Source organism: Caloenas nicobarica, chromosome Z (assembly GCF_036013445.1).
Source record: "Caloenas nicobarica isolate bCalNic1 chromosome Z, bCalNic1.hap1, whole genome shotgun sequence".
In the NCBI taxonomy this organism is placed as follows: domain Eukaryota; kingdom Metazoa; phylum Chordata; class Aves; order Columbiformes; family Columbidae; genus Caloenas; species Caloenas nicobarica.
Window position 1 is genome coordinate 81,000,737 of NC_088284.1, and position 17,502 is coordinate 81,018,238.

The 17,502-nt window shown below is 39.4% G+C and overlaps 1 protein-coding gene across 14 annotated transcripts in view; it reads right to left on the reverse strand.

The window, feature by feature from the left end:
- MEF2C (myocyte enhancer factor 2C) overlaps positions 1-17,502 on the reverse strand; it is a 140,398-nt gene that overhangs the window by 36,038 nt on the left and 86,858 nt on the right. For 8 of the 14 annotated variants that reach the window (XM_065656252.1, XM_065656250.1, XM_065656251.1 and 5 more), the window contains 2 exons: positions 2,379-2,438; positions 2,096-2,233 (listed from right to left, as the gene is read on the reverse strand). In XM_065656252.1, the coding sequence (XP_065512324.1) occupies positions 2,096-2,233; positions 2,379-2,438 (198 nt within the window). Of the gene's footprint in view, positions 1-2,095; positions 2,234-2,294; positions 2,439-17,502 lie in introns of all 14 variants that reach the window. The other 6 variants (XM_065656260.1, XM_065656264.1, XM_065656258.1 and 3 more) reach the window with 2 other exon arrangements.

The following is a 17,502-nucleotide window of genomic DNA, read 5'->3' on the forward strand; positions in this document are numbered from 1 at the left end:
AAAGAGAATACATTGTACCTTGTAACATCCCTGAAAAGTAGGAAGTTGCATTATATCCAACATACAACACAGGAAACCAAGTTAATCACTGGTTTAATAGCTGAAACTATATTTGAGACTATATTTGATGTCAAAATGTTAAAATTAATAAAAGCAACCAAGGGGAAAGTCCGTTAATTTTTGGGAGGACAAAAGTGATGTACCCTGTTTAGATTAACTTTTCTTTCTAATTCTTAGAACTTTCATATTTTTATATAAAAGATGATTTTCCCAAATGCTTATGGAGGTAAAGAAAGTGACAGAACTCAGTACCATAGGAATGAGTTTTTTTCCTATTTTTTTTCCCATGTCTTAAGATTTCAAATGGTTATAACGTGTGCTGCTTTATTGAAACAAAAACAGGTAGCATGAGAGAAACAGAGGATCAGAAGGACCATTCCAAACACAGTTTTAAGGTGGAAGAGTAGCTTGTTTAAATACTATCTGATTGAAAATTCCATCCCTTTGATTTGGACAAGCCAAAGGTCATCCTTGAAAGAGGGAAGGAATGGCAGCTAGTGAGATTTCGACATGAAAAAGGGTTAAGCATTCCAACTTATAACAGTCACCCTAAACGTTGCAGTCACTGTTTGTCAAACTGAGTTCCATCCTGGGAAACCCAATTAATGGTGATAGCTTTAGAGCTTTTTTTTTTTTTTTTCCCTGAGAGAACCAGCTGTGCAAAAGAAGCAAAATAAAAGGGAGGTAAAAAAGGATGGAATATATATGTGTTCCTCCTTGATATTTTATATACATGTTGGACTTCCTTAACCAGCCTTTCCAAATAGTAATTTATAAAATTTGGTGCCATTCTGGCCTCTGGGGGGAAAAAAAAAAAAATATATGTATATATATATATATATTTTAATATGTTTGCCATGATGTGAGAACTTCTTCAAATTTTAATTAGCTGGAGTGAAAATCTTTCTGCTGAGAATTAATGGAAAGAACACTTACACTACCTCAAGAGTTATCCTCAGCTTAGGTATCAGATTTTGTACGGATGATTGACTAGCACTAAAGAAAAGATTTTGCTCATTCTGGGTGTACAGACATCCTTTTTGGCAGCTAACCATACAATCTACATGTGGGAATGAGGAACAAAGACATTCAAATGATGTTTTCTAGATGTAAGCCATTACCTGTGCAAATTCAGGTGCTTTAGACCTGGGGAAATCTCTGGTTTGCTACTTTCTTTTCCACGCACATTTGGAAGAAGGGCTAAATATAAACTTCAAACCCCCACATTACGTTTGTCAGCTTTATAAATGTAGTATTAAATAGAATGACAAAGTATCCTCCCCTCGTACATCTTGTGCAAACAAAATAGCACATGCAGAGTTATTTCTCTTAGATATCTGGCAAGGCATATGGACTGATGGTTAGAAATTTTGACTTGGTTAAAACAAAATTTAGCTCATGTTAAAGCATTAAAGAAATGCTGATGAGGTCAAAGCAAATTCTCTTGACAAAGCTGTAAAATCACCCCAACACACAAACATGTCTGAATCCTGCCATTAGGCTCTCATGCAGGCTGTTTCTCTGCAGCGAGCAAGTAGCTGTAACCCTTCAGTGCTGCAACTGAGTTTAGCAGAGACACTTGAGAACTGAAGTGACACGCACGGAACACACTAATTACTATATATAAAGGGATTTCAGTTCTATATAATTTTTTCTATATCACCACAGAAAGTATTCTGTGGGTTTGTTAGCCTGTCCACAAAGAAAAGATTTCCATCGTTATTTTTTAGATATAATTTGGGCGAGTGGTGTGGTAAAACAGTTCTGTAAATCAAGTGAATAGAATGTATATATGTCTATTTCACTTCCTTCTGTAGGTTTCCCCTATAGTAGGCTTTGTCTGTGTGTCAGAGGTAGAGACGCAGAAGAGAAATATGTCGTGTGAAATTTTCTGACCACAGCGTTTAATTATATATTGGGCTATGAAAGCCTGTTTCCGGCTGAAATGTTTTCCTTAAGAAGCCAGAACTGAAAGGGTTATGGTTTGTTACTGCAGCAGTTATCAGCAGACAGCCATCTAACCTTTGGTACTTACAGGTATTTTATGGCTCTTGATCATATTATCAAACTCTTCATTAATTTTTTTGTATTTTTCTTCAGTGCGTGGGGTGAGAGCGTAAGAGGAGTCAGGATCGGGGCTTTCACAACCTTTGTTTTCTTTCTTGTTCAATGCCTGCCAGGTTCAGAGAAATATCAAAGAGTAAAAAAAATGAAAGGGAGATCAGAGTACTTACACATAATCTTTGCCTGCTGATCATTAGATCAATATCTTCATTAATTTTTCTGTACTTGTCCTCAGACTCAGGGCTGTGACCTACTGAATCGTCTGCATCGGGGTCTGGACTGTCACAGCCATTAAGTCCTTTCTTTCTCAACGTCTGAAATACATAATTTGGGAAAGTTCAATCCTCGACACAGGCTGCAAGAAAGACTCAGCAGTGTTACGGTAACACAAACTGCCCAGCAGTGGAAGGCTTTACATTATCCTTTAGGGAGAGAAAGTGACCACGGTCCACCACGCTGATGCTACAGGTCTCCAATTACGAGTGGCAGGAGAGGACCGTACAGACCTCTTTCTTCTGAAACTGGAATCGGCCAATAAAGAGTGAAGCTCGCAATCTGGCAAGCTGTCTGTGCAAATACGAACCCCAGCCCACCCACCCCAGAGCATTAAGATGCCCACCCAGAATGCAATTGATTTTAACATATTTATCCATTTGAAATGAATGAGTGTTAAAAGCAAAGGAAGCATACTGTTTACAGTCGTATACACTGTGTTTTTCCTTTTATCTAAAGAAAGCTACAGGAGGAAGAAATGAAAAAAACCCACAACTGCAACAAATTTTGGAATTCATGTTCTTGACAGAAGAAGAAGGAGGAGCACCTAAATTGAATTCTTCCTTCGAATTGGATGTAAGGGATGACATTAGCAATGCCCTGCCATTCCTAAGTGTGTGCCTTTATAGGACATCGGGGAGGACAGAGTTGCTAATGTGGTTGTGAAATACCGATTAAGAGCTTCTAGACATGGTGTTTACTTTTTATTGACTCCAGTTACACGCTATAAATGCACAGTGCTGTGCCTTAATGTACAGGAGAAAGCACTGCTGAAACAGATGCTTAGTACAAAGTCAAAGCAGATGAATTTTGGGTTCCGCAGCTCAAATTAACGCTCACAACCACGATCATCATCACCAAGATAAATAACGGAGATGAAAAAGCTTAAAACCAGAATTAGATCACTAGCTAACAATTCAGAATGGTTGCCTGGTCTCAAATAGGTTTAACTAATCTGCCTCAACGGATTCCCTAAAAAACAGTCATTGTCTTCATTAAGGTAAAAGAATGTGAGAAGCAAGTCTCTGTGGAGTCCCCAACTACAAGCAATAGCCCACAAAGTCAATATTTCTAAGATTTCTCAAATTTAGCTTTAGGAATTTCTCAGTAAATATCTCTTCAAAGATTCCAATTGGCAATTACTATTTTATTAGACAGCTTGCAGTCAATTCTGAGTTGAAACCTGGCAAAGCAATTTCAGTTACAAGTAGATCACAAAGCACTTGTGTTACTAAGTAGCTATGCTTGCACTGTGTATCAGTGTGGGATACTCTATCTGGTTTCTTTTTGCCTTCTCAGAATGGCTGCCTCTCATTTGAGCTTCTTGCTCCATTTGGAAAAACACCTTTCCTAATTATTTATGGCAATGCCTGGTTTACTACTGTAAAATCCCTCAAGTATTATGATGTCATACCTTGTTTCTGTGCTATTGTATTTATTTATTAAAAATTAGACTTCATTTCCTGCATTTTGCCCGAGACTTAAGAGCAGAGCCCTCTTATTCCTGCAAAAGCTATAAAGTTGTTCCCCTTGTGCAGACATTTTCAGCAACTTAGCGAAGTGATGGCGACCTACCCTAAGAGATGTGAGCCTTCCAAACTCATGTTGTAGACCTTTGAAACAGACATAGACAACTGTGAAAGGCTGGATCAATGCAGACTTCTCTTTTCAAACTTCATATCTATACAGACTTCATGTGTAATCCCACAAGCTACAACTGACACACACAGACTTACAAATCTGTTTGAATTAAACCTTAGGAAGCTAAAACAACCTGAATGATTCTCTACATTTCTTCTCCACTCTCTTTTATCTCTCCTTTAACCATCTCTCTGTTAACCATCAGAACTGACATAGTCATGTACCATTTCTACTGCTACTAGCTTGAAACAAGCCAGTTACAAAGAAGGCTTTTGCAATCAGCTGTTGTTTGATAGATTTAAAAGATACAATATGATATATTAAAAGGAAAATTTATTTTTTACATCTGAATAATTAAACTCAACAAACATTCTTCTCTTCATATAAGTACAAATCAGTTGAATACATAAAATATTCTGTTTTCAAGATCCATTGGATCAAGCACTCCAGACATGAAATACACATGAGCACTCTTGGGATCTTTTCTTGAGCTCATCTGAGTCACTGATTGAATCCTGCTGACTCACATGGAGTCTTCCGGTGCATGAAGCTGATGTGAGCTAGATTGGATGGAATCCTCAAGCCCAAACTTCGAGATGCAATTCCAGCTACTCTATTGACAAATGGCAATGGCCTTGCTCTCCACAGCGGTCAACACAACAGGAACTGAATGGACACAGGTGAGAGAACGGAGCTGCACAAATCTTTTCCTTCCTGAAGAAGAGCAATATGAAAACAAAAGAGGGAGATTGCTTTGCAGCCTTTTTGAAATCTTTTTTCTCCCATCATTCCCAAATCCTTGTCTGCTGCATTCATGAGACCGTGTCTGGGTGAGAAAATATGCACCTTGTCCTCAGCACACTCACAATGCCCTAAAGCTCTGCAACTGTCTGCTTAACACCCATGTGAAACAGTCATTTCTGTGGTTTGTAGAGGTTCAGGAACGCACTGCCATCTTTTAGATGTTGAGGAAAGGCAATGTAACCCGGTGAATGTCTTGCAGCAGTTTCCAAAAGAGACCAGATTCCCTCCCAACATAATAATGTTTTTATTTTCAGAAATACATATATTTTTAAAATATCCTTAGAAAGCAGGTTGCTGCCACACCAGATGGAGAAGCAGCAATCTCTATTTTCACCAGAAAAGCCAAAGACCCAATTTAGAAAAATCATGCTCGTATTCTATCCAAAATTAACTTCAGCCCTAAAGAGTAGAGGCAAACCTTTCACTTGCAGAACTCATCAGTCCAATGTGTTTGGCTTCTACCCTGGCCAACATGGCTAGTCAAGCTCACTAATGCAGTGCACTTCCATCTTACCCCCATTACCTCCCCAAAAAAAGAAAGAAAGAAAAAAAAAGTTTCAATGAGTTAGGGTAAGCTTAGGCAACAGAAATTTCCACAAATGCTCCAGTCAGAGGCTCAGCTGTTAAGCTTTCTGAGTGTTACAACTAGTGCCCGGCTCCCTGTAAATTGCATTTTGGGGTAAAGTGCAATATCCACAGAAGCTTTCCTGTGGCTGGGTCTCTTGGGCCTTCTCTTGCCCCCTCCCCATCCTTCTGCTGATCATTTGTTGCTTCTGTGTACAAGAACTCATGCTGCCTTGCTACTCTTTCTGCGAGTAATTTCTGGTTCTCTTATTCTGCACAATAACATGGAATTTTCATGAAACTTGTTGGAACTTAATTCTCTGGCCTTTACACCAGGTTTACTCGGCGCTGAATAAGAAAATGAAAAAGTTGTAAGGGAAAAGACAGAAGAATGGACTGACAGTATGCAAAGACACATGAACACACTGTCGTCCTCTGGAGAGGAGAGCAGGCTGAAAGTGACACACTTGTCCTCTACACTGAGTGGTATTCAGGACAAATATAATGATCCTGAGCATCTTAGCATTATGTCTGGCTTCTCAACACGCAGGCTACAGTTTTGCCTCTTCGACTGCTCTGTTTTGTTATTTTACTCTTCTCTACACATTGTACCCCTCATGAAGGTCCTTTTCTGTTATTCTTCAACACATCTGATATCTGTTGAGACAACACAACTAAACGTGGCACTGGCTGACATCCTACTGATCCATCCTTACTCACAAGCTCTCCGGACTGCGTGGCAACTTTTCCTCTTCTCCTCTGCCCTGTGTCACCTTTAAAAGCAAAGGCCAATTCTGGACATTGCAGAAGACTGGAGTCATTAAGAAGACCAACTGGATTTCGGCAGGCTGGATACTTTGACTCAGTCTTGCAGTGATTTGGAAACCATTTTTCTTACCATGTTAAGCTCTCACAGCCTCTCACAAACCCTGGAAAACAGCCAGACCTATCGCATCCTCCTGGAGATTAGCTAGTTTCCAAAGATTTAATGACTATTCAGAAAAATTTTAAGAGGATAAAATTACACAATTGTATAGCGCATTGCATTCCAGAGAACCCCAAGCCAGATTTCAGTTATTTTTAAAGAAAATAAGCCATTTTTGAACTACGGAAGCTCTACTTCTTCCAAGCAATTAAGCAAGTAATTATATTGGAGTCCAATAACCTAAAATCAGGCAAGGCATTTGAAAAACAAAATGGTTAAAGGAAAACAACCTTTGGCTGAAATCTCATATACCAGCAATTTAGTCTAAATTCTGCTCTATAAATCTCAGAGGAGAAGTGCTGACTTAGTGACATACTGGCTGCTGTAAAATGAAGTATAAACAACTATTTACTTTCATTTCATGCAAAATTTATCATCACTACAAAAGCACAAAAAAAATATGGCACTACCAGCCAGGTCTGATTTTGTCAAGGCAATGGAAATCATCATAATTTGAAGGCTTTTGAGGACAAAAAGCCTTTCATTTTCCTAATCCAGTCTCTGTTTCTGCAGTGTTATCCTCTTCTTTTAGCATTACTTTAACAGGAAGAGTGGAGAAGGTTACAAATGATTTTTTTTTTCATCCTATCATTTAGTTTGCTCATCTTTGTAGAGGGGTATCTCCTTTTTTCTTAATAGGTTCATCTGCTCCCCACAGCACTCCAGGGCTTGAGAAGTCACAGATATTTGGGCTTGGACACACTCACAGTACAGCTGCCAAATTAAAATAAAACAGGCTGGTTGATAAGATTCCCAAAAGGTCCAGCCCAGCCCACTCTGCCTGTTCCATTTTGATTTCCTCTGCAACAAAGACCTAACTATTGCAAAGTTAATCACTGTTTTCATTTGTGTAACGAAAAGTGCAATCTCACTGGGTCTTCGTCTGTAATCAAAATTTACAGTATGGAAAAATTCAGAATTACAGGTCTACTTCTACAAACTCCCGTATCTGCTATGTTGTCTAGAAGCCACCACACCGATCTCTAACTGATAACCCCACCAGGGACCATGACAATCCACAGAGTTGCAATTTGGTAAATTATATTCCACTGTCAGAAGACAAAAACCACAAGTGCCCTCCATTTTCCACTATCACTTTCTTTCCTGTATCTGGATGGGATGAATCTTTTAGCCACAAATGAAAAATGGTTTTGTCTCTCTGTTGCTCACTGGAGCCACATATCTATGTGGCAAGGCAGACAATAGCCAATTACAAAAGAACGATATGCTATTGTGTTCAACTGCGTTATTATTTATAGCTGTTCCAAAGAACACTGCCAAATTTATGGAGGTCCCCCAAAAAAGCAGAAAACATTTAAATCATGGGCCTGATTCATTTAAGCATCAGTTTGCTCTCTGTGTAACAGAAATATTAAAGTTAGGAAGTGTTGAGTGAAGACAACCTTCACTTTCTTCTCTTGCACAGTTATATAATGATGAAATTTTATGATGAAATTGCATGATACAATGTATGGTGCAATCAAGTAATGAAAGGTTCTAGTGAAATGAAAAACACAAAGAGGAAGAGATAGGTTGCCATGGGAACCGTCCATCTGAATTCCCTGACTTCCGTGTAACTAAAATCTCAAATTTTATATTCCATTAATGTGAGGTTCTTAGATTTTTACATTTAATAATGAACATAAACTAGTACGCCGGTACTAATGTACTTTAATTGCATGTTTAGGACAATCAGATAAAACATTATTATACTTACTGTTATCTAACAAGCTCCAGACGAAAAAAAGATGTATACCAGTAACACAGAAAAATGGAACATTTCTTACCTCTTTTCTATAAATCATAAAATGCTTTTGTGGTTTGTACTCTTTTTGAAATAAGCTACAGGGCTTATATAATAGCTGAACTTCTATAACCACATGTTAACCTATTTGTTACTTTTTTATTATTACCGAAGTTTCAAAGAAAAAAAAATTCCATTGTCTCATCCTGCACGGCTGTTTTCCTCAAATGAATACACACAAGTGCATTTTTCACAACAATACAACAAATCCTCTGCTTGGATTTGCCTCTCATTTTTGCATGCCAAGTGATTATTCTCTCCTCCTTCAAGTACCTTCTCTAATCACACCTCTTGTGAAACCAAACAATTCCGACACCCTTTGCCAGTAACATCTGCTTCACTTTGCTCACGAACGATCGACCAGTGTGGTAGGAATGTTTATACATCTGTACTACAAGCTCATCGGGACATGAGGTTTCCACTTGCTTACAGAGTTCTGCCTATTATTTTCTGCTCACGCTCTTGACTTGTGCCAAGCCATATCTACCTATATTCATATATATGCACATATTTTTGTATATATGTATAAAACAAAATTAAGCTGTGTTTTTTTTAAAGGGCCCTGGGACTTTTTTTTTTTTTTTTTTTTGCTTTGTTCCCCATAGCCGAACTATGTAATTTAGGCATGCCTGGGTCACCCCTCTGGAGAACTGGTGAAGCTGGAGATAAGGAGATGGCAGAGGTTTGCTCACTAAGAGACACTAAGCACAATCTCTTTCTTTAGTGTTTGCTCTTACCCACTTTCCAGTCCTTTTCTACTTAGTATTGACTTAAATTATGCAGGGCAACTTTGGCTTTGTAAGTATAAATAGAAAAAGGATGTGTTGTATTCAGAGATCTCATAGCAGCTAATCTAAAACATGTATCTTTCTGGATTTTCTCAGAAAAAACCAAAAGCAACTCACACGAAGACTCCAGCAATAAAGATCTTTATTAAAATAGCTATTAACGCCTACAACTTAGCTTACGCCCTTCTATGCTCACTATTATTTTGTGTGACAAGCAAAAGACTTCTGCCCATCACTGCACTCGTAAACTATTTTTTTAAAAAAAGAATTTAGATCTAATTAATTCCCGACGTTCTAAGTAAGCACATTTCCTCATCCTTCAGGCTTTTCCCATCTGTCATCACGGCGCAAAAGGTCTGAAAACCCCACAAATCCCCCCCCGGGGCAGCTGACGTAGGATTTCTTACGCCAACCCTTCCACGGAGGGATCGTGTTTCCCTGGCCTTGACAGAGGAGACGGGGCGGCAGCACCACCCGCCCAGCCCGGGAATCCAAATGGGGGGAGTGGGAGCATCAAATGACCGGCGACCCTGGCCGGCGTGATGCGGCTGCATCCCGTCGAGGAGTGGGTCCCCATCCTGGTGCAGCAATGTCACACATCCCTCACATCTGCACCTGTCAGAGCCGCCACCTGCTGCCCCATGGCCATAGATGGTTGTCCCTGCAGCCGTGGCGCTGATTGGGGATGCTCTGCTCCCCGCCTCAACAATTTTTTTTTCTTTTCTTTTTTTTCATCATCTATGCTGCTGTCACACTTCTCGGCTCTCATGTGGTTGCAGCCTACAGGAACGCAGCATTTGCACTTTACAGATATATATACATAAATGCATGCGTGTGTATAAATATCTCTACATATATTTATACATACACGTAGACGCCCTCTACTAGATCACTTCTCAGCACCTTTTTTGTTCAAATCTAGAGGGACTTTTCAGAAGTCTTAATGCTTAGGCATGACCAGCCTGTGTTTGCTATGATGCAGTATAATATTGGCTTAATATTGCTGGTGTGCTAGATTAGTGGAGATAAAAAGAAGAATGCACTTTTCCAGACAAGATTGGCATTTCCTAAGTAATGAATTCACGTGTGAGATTAATTGGAAGTGATGAGATTTGTGACATAAATATAATGCTGACCTAGTTGTGATTACAGCTTCTGATAAATCACCTCTGTAGATATGTAAGATTTAAAAAGAAAAAAAACCTCAGTCTTGGACAAAAAAAATTTCCTTTTAAATGTTAGTAAAAATTTCCTTTTAAATGTTAGTAAAAATTTATTCTACTGTCAAATGCACCCTTTACCTCCAAAGAGTGTGTTAAAATGAAACTTCTGTGCAGCTGTTTTTTAAACCTGTACTTTGAAAAGGCAGTTAAATTCTGCTCTGTTGTGTTAAAAAAACCTGACAGCTTTCCAGAAACTGGCTGTCAGCGCTTCACGCACAAAATTAGCAGATTATTTATTTAGACCAGGTGCATTCTCAGGGTATTTGTGGTTTAGGGGTGGAAATGTTATCACCGGTCTTTGAGCACCCTGATGATGATAACCCCTTACTGAGGGTTCTGTCACAGGCACTGTTTTTGGGTGATGGAAACATAGAAGATGTAGGTAAAGGTGGAAAACTTCAACTTGCCCTCCTGTTCTTCCCACTGCTTTTCATGCGTTGCTGCCCTGTCCATAAATGTGTGCCTCCTCCTGTAGAACAAAGCCTGGCACCTGGTGGCAAATATCTCATTTTTCATCCTCTGTCTTAGCAGCTGGATTTACAGAAAATAGACTTCAACTGTTTCTCAAGGCTCAGTGTTTGTGGAATGACCCCATGAAGACAAAACCTCTATATTCTGGCCAGAATAGATGACTTGCCTTTTGTCTCTTGGCCATAGCATTATATCAGTCCATTATATCCTTTACTGATTTTTCAAAACTGTTAATGTGTATGAAGTGTTTAAATGGCCAAGTTTTCTCTAAGCTTTATTGAGCGTATTTAAAGTAGAGGAAGATATTGGTGAGATGTGGCGCATCTGATTTGTACTAAGTTTTGCTGCCAGACATAGAAAATGTATGAATGGAAAAATAAACTTTACAGTAGTTCCACAGAATCATCTCAGCTTCTTTAAGGAATATGAGGCCAGTTAAAAATAAACACTGTAATCATCAACAGGTTGTTATTTCCCTCCTTCTTTTTATGTTCGTCTATCTGTAATCCTTCTCCACCGACTCCAGCCCTTCCAGATGGAGTGAAGCGCTGCCCTCAACATTTTCATTTGTGACTAATTTAGTCAGACACATACACAAATACAAGGCTGAAGTCAGATCTCATTTACACTAGCGTAAATCTGTAGCTGGATTTGGAACAGCTGTAAAGACACTAGTTGAGTTATTTTAGATGTACAGTGGTGTTACCAAGTCTGTTACATTAGTGTTACTATCTCTTGAAACAGACAGTATTTGAAATATGCAGGGCTTAATATAAATGAATGCAGAAACAATTAACTATTTCAAAGGCAGCTGGTGTTTTTCCATGATATACATGGGAATCTTTAATACTAAGTGCCATATTCAAAATACCTGAGAAACGTGACATACAGAGTAACACATACATTTTACAGAATCTTTTGTCACAAGAACATATTACAGAAAGAATGTCAGCTGATCGGAATTATACTTAGCTTTTATTTTGAGCATTATCTATGTTCTAAAAGATCCCAAAGAGATTCTGAAATTATGTGTTTAAAGACTGCCTCACACATCAATGAAATGCAGCCATCCTTGATTGAGGCAATTTATGTAGCTACGCCAGACAATGATGCCTTCAGCAGAGGAAATGATGTGTACCTCAGACAAATAAAATTATAACACACGGTATAGGTTTCCTGGGACGGAATTTTTCCTAGGGAACCTTTGATGACCGCAACATTTTGCTTTTCCATTTCATCTGGAGTGGAGCACCTCCAGCAGTGCTGAACTGGTGCAACACTGACTCAGCAGTGGAAATGCCACCCACTGAGATGAGAACACCACTTCCTCCAGCACCGGGGTTTTCTTTGGAGGTCTCCCATGAAAATCTTTAATGTATCCATGTTCTGAACAATATTTTTTTCTTTTTAGAATTTGAACATTTATTTTACAGAGGATCAAATTGTAGGGTATTACAAAAAACAGTACCAATATGACAATGAGCAAATGTTGCTGAACAGCAGTTCCTTTCAAAGGAAAAAGAACATTCTCTTTTATTTTTATGGCACCATAATTGTTCTATCCATTGGTAAAAATGCCTAAATCGATATTTTTTTTTAAAAATGGTGAATTATAATAGAGGTTAGATCTCTGAAACTCTAGCCTCCTGTTTCTTTGCAGCACAGAGGCCTTAAATAGCAACAAAGCAATAACCATCAACTTGCTGTTCTGCTGATAGAGTCAAGTTTTCACCAAGGAGAAAGAAAAGGAAGTGTCTCCACAGTTTAGAGTGAGCACTATCTGAGAAAAAAAAATTGGCCCATGATTTTAACTATGAAAACAGATGACTCAGATGATGCAGACTTTCACACTTGATTTAAGATGGCTTTGTTTTTTCCTGTTAGACCAACAATTTATATAAGTTCTGTTATTTACCAGAAACATTTGTGCAAATTGTATCTATCTTTAAACAGCTGCTAAAATCTCTAGACTATGATATGCATTTGTCTGCTTACCAAAGTGTCATCTGCTAGAAACAAAGAGTTGGGTTTTGTTTTCCCATGGAAAATCCTCCAGCAGTGGCAAGATTCAGCCAGAAGCTTTGCACATTGAAACTTGCAGATAACTCAACTAAACACTAGCCAAAAAAAGGAGTGAGAGAGCACAGTCAGGAGTTGTACAGAGGAGCTGCGTGAAATTCCAGAACTGCATCATTACCCTAGAAAGCTGGTCCTTCAAGAAACTCTGTTTCCCTGGAGCTTAACTTCTTCAAAAGCCACGCTGCTCCTACCACTCTGCTCCTACCACTCTGCTCCCCCCTTGAGAGGAAAGGAAAGAATCAGACATGGCAGAATTAGCAAAAAGTGATTTTGAAAAGATTTTGGAGAATTTTGGAAGCTTCCCAGATAAGGGAATTCTAAATATCCATTACTGCAAATTTTGCCATCATGAAGCCAAAAGGTTAGTTGCTTTTATATGAGGTTATCCAGGGGTTAAGCTTCTACCATATAGCCCAAAAAGCTTCAGTTTAGCTCCCACTTCTGTTACTAACTTCCTGCATGGGCCTTGTTAATGCACTTTTCTATAGTTCTCCCTCTTTAAAAAGTTGAATGATAGAAATTACCAGTGTAATTGGGGTGCCATAAGAAGGAAACACCTGAACAACCTGTAATGTACTCAGTAAGGAGTCTAAAAAACAGACAGACCCTCATATGCACCTGCAAAAAACTGGTGCTCTGTACATGCTGCTCTCTGTATTTAAGTTAAATTAACAATAATGATCAGTTTCAGTGCTCTATTTGGGAAGGAAGAAAACTTGAGAAACAGAGCAGCTTCTGGTTCTTATCACTGCTTGAGAAAGTAGAAGTGGCAGACTCTAAGTCTAATCAGAAAAGCTTGATCAGAACTGAGGACAGAGTGTACATAGACAGTAGAAAATTCATGGTTGAAATGGGAAAAGAAAAAAAGAAGTGGGAAGGGGAAGGGGAAGGGGAAAGGGAAAGGAAAAAAGAAAAAGGAGAGGAGAGGAGAGGAGAGGAGAAAAAAGAGAAGGGAAGGGAAGGGAAAGGAAGGGAAGCGAAGTGAAGCGAAGCGAAGCGAAGCGAAGCGAAGAGAAGAGAAGAGAAGAGAAGAGAAGAGAAGAGAAGTTCATTCAGAAGCTAATGCTCTTTTTGTGATAATTTCAGCTTCCTCCAAAAGCAGCTAAAGCATACTTTAAAAGTTAGGGGTTTTCACTGTAAAACCATATTTCTTTTTTTGGACAAAATTATAGTTTTATAAAGAAGAATTGGTATATTCGCCTGCCAAAGCCCTCCTTGTCTGAAATCTTCAAACCTTTAATCACATGGCATTCCCACACAGAGAATTCTGTGGGCTGCAAAAGTTGTTTCTGCTTCAGTCCCCTAATTCTGCAGGAGTGCTGGACATATCGGGCAAGATTTCAGCCTATTTCATTTTTTTCGAGACTTAGTAGAGGTGAGAATGATGGACACTGAGAACATGTGCGTGACTGGTACTGTCTCTCTTGGTGAAGATGTAGCTATGAGCTCTGAGCCGGCTCTGCCATCTGATATTATTCACCCCATACAGAGCTGCGGAGGCGGAACAGCCAAGAGGTGGACGTGCATTCCCTTCTTCTGACTCGGCTGTGAAGGTGGTGACCTCCAATGGAGGAAAGGCAATAAGTAGCTTGGGGGTACACACATCTCCAGCTATCACAGCTGTTTCACCAGACAGCCCTGTTTCACAGAGCCACGTTATGTACAAGAAAGAGAACTTTTCTAATTGGGAAAAATCCCAAACCCAGAACTGTATTTGTTTTAAAGAACTGACCTCCTTTGTGATTTCTCACTTCACAGTGTTTTGCAACATAGACACTGGTAGTGTTTTGGGATTGTGTTCCTAAGAAAAAGGTAAATCTTTTGGAAAAATGTTCAGAAGTCAATAACATTTTGACTCTTTTTCTAGCATGCCCAGCTTGGGTACAAGGAGGAACCTCATTGGATCTCTCCCTAATGACGAGCTGAAATTCAAAGGTGCACAAGTGCTACTCTCAGTCCCAATATCCAGCTGTGTTGGAGGCCTGGACCTACTACAGGCTGGACCTGAAGTTGTTATGCTGAAAGATGTAAACGTAGTGTTTCCTATCAACATTATTGTGGCAAGAAAACTGAGCTCATTTACTTATTCCATTATCTTGGCCATCTTCTAAGCTGTTTGCAGCCATCAGCTTGCTGCCACAGTAACGAGAGCAGAACAGAACTTACAATGCAATAAGACAATCTAGAGGAAAAGTGAAGAGTATTACATGAAATGATAAAGGAATACTTCAGGTTCTCTAACATTTATTTTTATGTTTGAATATGAAAATTCATTTTGAAAATCAATCAGAAGCTGACTGTGGCAAAGAAATCAGAGACTGTGACAAGAATGAAGATGAGATTACCTTGAAATACATGTGGCTTTGCCTCCTACTATAGATATCATAAATTGAAGGTCTGGCAAAGAGGTCCTGACTGATTTCAATGGGTCCAAGATTTCACACAGCACTTACAGTAGCAAAAGGGATCAGCAATACTCTAAACAGCCAAAATTTCAGTGAAAATCAGTAATGCTACAAGCTCTTTTCCATAAGAGGCCAATGGGCATATAAGCAACGGGCATGTAACAACTCCTCCAGTTCAGAAGCGCACAATTTTGCTCCTAGTATCTGCAGAGATTCACAGTCCTGAGGTTTGTTTGGAGTTTCTCAACAACGTGAAACTTTCAAATAAACTGCAGCAAAACTTACTTACATTGATTCCAAAGTTTGGCAGGATTCCTGTTTCTGCCTGGGGTACGCTGGATCACAAGACCCCAGAATAAAATAGCAGCAGCAGGAGTGGATAAGCAGTCGTCTTATTCCTGCCACTGAATTGGTCATGGAGATCAGTAGGAAGCAGACTCAACTGCAGAAAGTTTAGTCAGCTCTTTTGCTCTGTCAGTCTCCATGAAGGAGGAGGTGGAATTAAGAACATTTCTCCCATGAAAAAGACTTTACAGAAGGAGTAGGAGGCTTTCTCAGACTCTTTAATGGGAAGGGAATGAAAAACTTAGTCTGTGGGAGAGACAAGAGAGGTTTCTAAAACCCTTGGGGATTTAGTGCTTCAGCTCAAGTGCTGGCCCAGAAGCATCTTTCTTCTGTTCAGGTTACAGCATAAAAAGTCCCTGTGGCCTTAGTTGTGAATCCCTCGTGGACATTACCATCAGGTGAGTATAGCCCTACTAAACAAACTCTTTACTATTGATGCAAGTCAAGTTGGAATTGTCAAATATAGTAGTCTATGGGGGTCCTAACAGTTCAAGGGTTCTGCCAATGAACTCCCTATACCTGCCAGGGTTTGAAAGCTATGAATGAAGACATCTCAGGACAGAGAAATGAGAGCACACCTTTCTAGGCATCCTTTGGAACAGAAGCATTTCTTAAAATGTCAGGGTAGGAAAATGATCAAGGACGAGTGTTCTGTTTTAGGCACATTGCTTTTAGCTTACACTGAAAACATGAAAAGCAGTCCACACCCTTGCTGTAAGGAAGGAAAAGGCTATGGAATAGGTCCAATAAAGGATTTAGGGATGCAGAAAACTTGATTTGGCAATACTTACTATTAATATTTAGGCACCTGACCTCCTGAGTGGAATTCACACTGTATTAGGATCTGAGGCTTCATATACGGGGCACCGGAAGAGTTTGGTGCTATATAACAGGATCCAAACCTGGCAGCATGTGATGAAGTTGTGAGTGACCCAGACCAAGCAAACAGGGTTTTGGAAACCCTATCCTTCATCAGAGGTTAAGCTGCTTACCCAGGGCTGCAGAGACACCTCCATCCACAAAGTCCTGCAGGGCATTCAGGCTTTGACTCGGGCATACTGTCCCCTCCTACAGCTCATCTTTCAAAGACCTGGGAAAGGGTCACTCTTCCTTTTTAAGAAAAGGCTGCTTTTGCAGATTTTCTGTATAACAACTAGTGGTTAGAAACCTACTATAAAGCTGGGAACACAGGTTCTGTTTTTTCTTTGATCGGAATGGGCTCAAATCTACTGTCCTCCATATCCCTATAAAGCATGGGATATACCCCTCTTCCCATGATCTAGGAAGTTCCAGATTGGTTAAATTGCCTGTAATGCAATTTCCAAATTGGTTAATTTCCCTGTAATGTTTTGCTTTTGTGCATTTGTGTTTCTCTGTGTTTCTCTGTGTGTCAGAGAAACAAAACTCAATAGAGGACAGAGCTCTGTGGCTTGTTACAGCATTTTTGTTTGAGGGAAGGTCTGTTGAAATCCTATTTCTGCTTCAGAGCTGGTGTTTGCATTTTACATTGAACAGACTGCCAATAAAAGGCAGAAATTATCCTTTAAGGAAGAAATTAAACTGAAGTCTCTGTCCATTCGATAGCACACAAACACCAACAATATTTTCTGATTCTGTTTTGTGAAAAGCTTGATCCTATGCTTGCTCATTGCGTTAGGAAGTGCTTGGCAGGATATTTTGTTCATGGAGGGCTGAGAGTTCCTAGATCTGGGGCTCAAACTGGGAAAAGACTCTTCTCAATTTTGACCCAGATCGGGATAATATTTGGTAACCACAGTACAGGCCCCTAGGAATCTTCAAGATCAAAAAATAATATCTCTCACAAAGTTCATGTGCCTCCAGATTAGGCTTCTGGATAAATGACCTTAGTTGCTGTATTTTAAAGTTTATGATTAGTCATTTCTGTGAAACAATTTCAGATATAGGATGGAAAGTTCTGAGCATAATTATGAATTTTTATTCATGAGTTAAACAATATATGTGGGTTGTGCAAAAA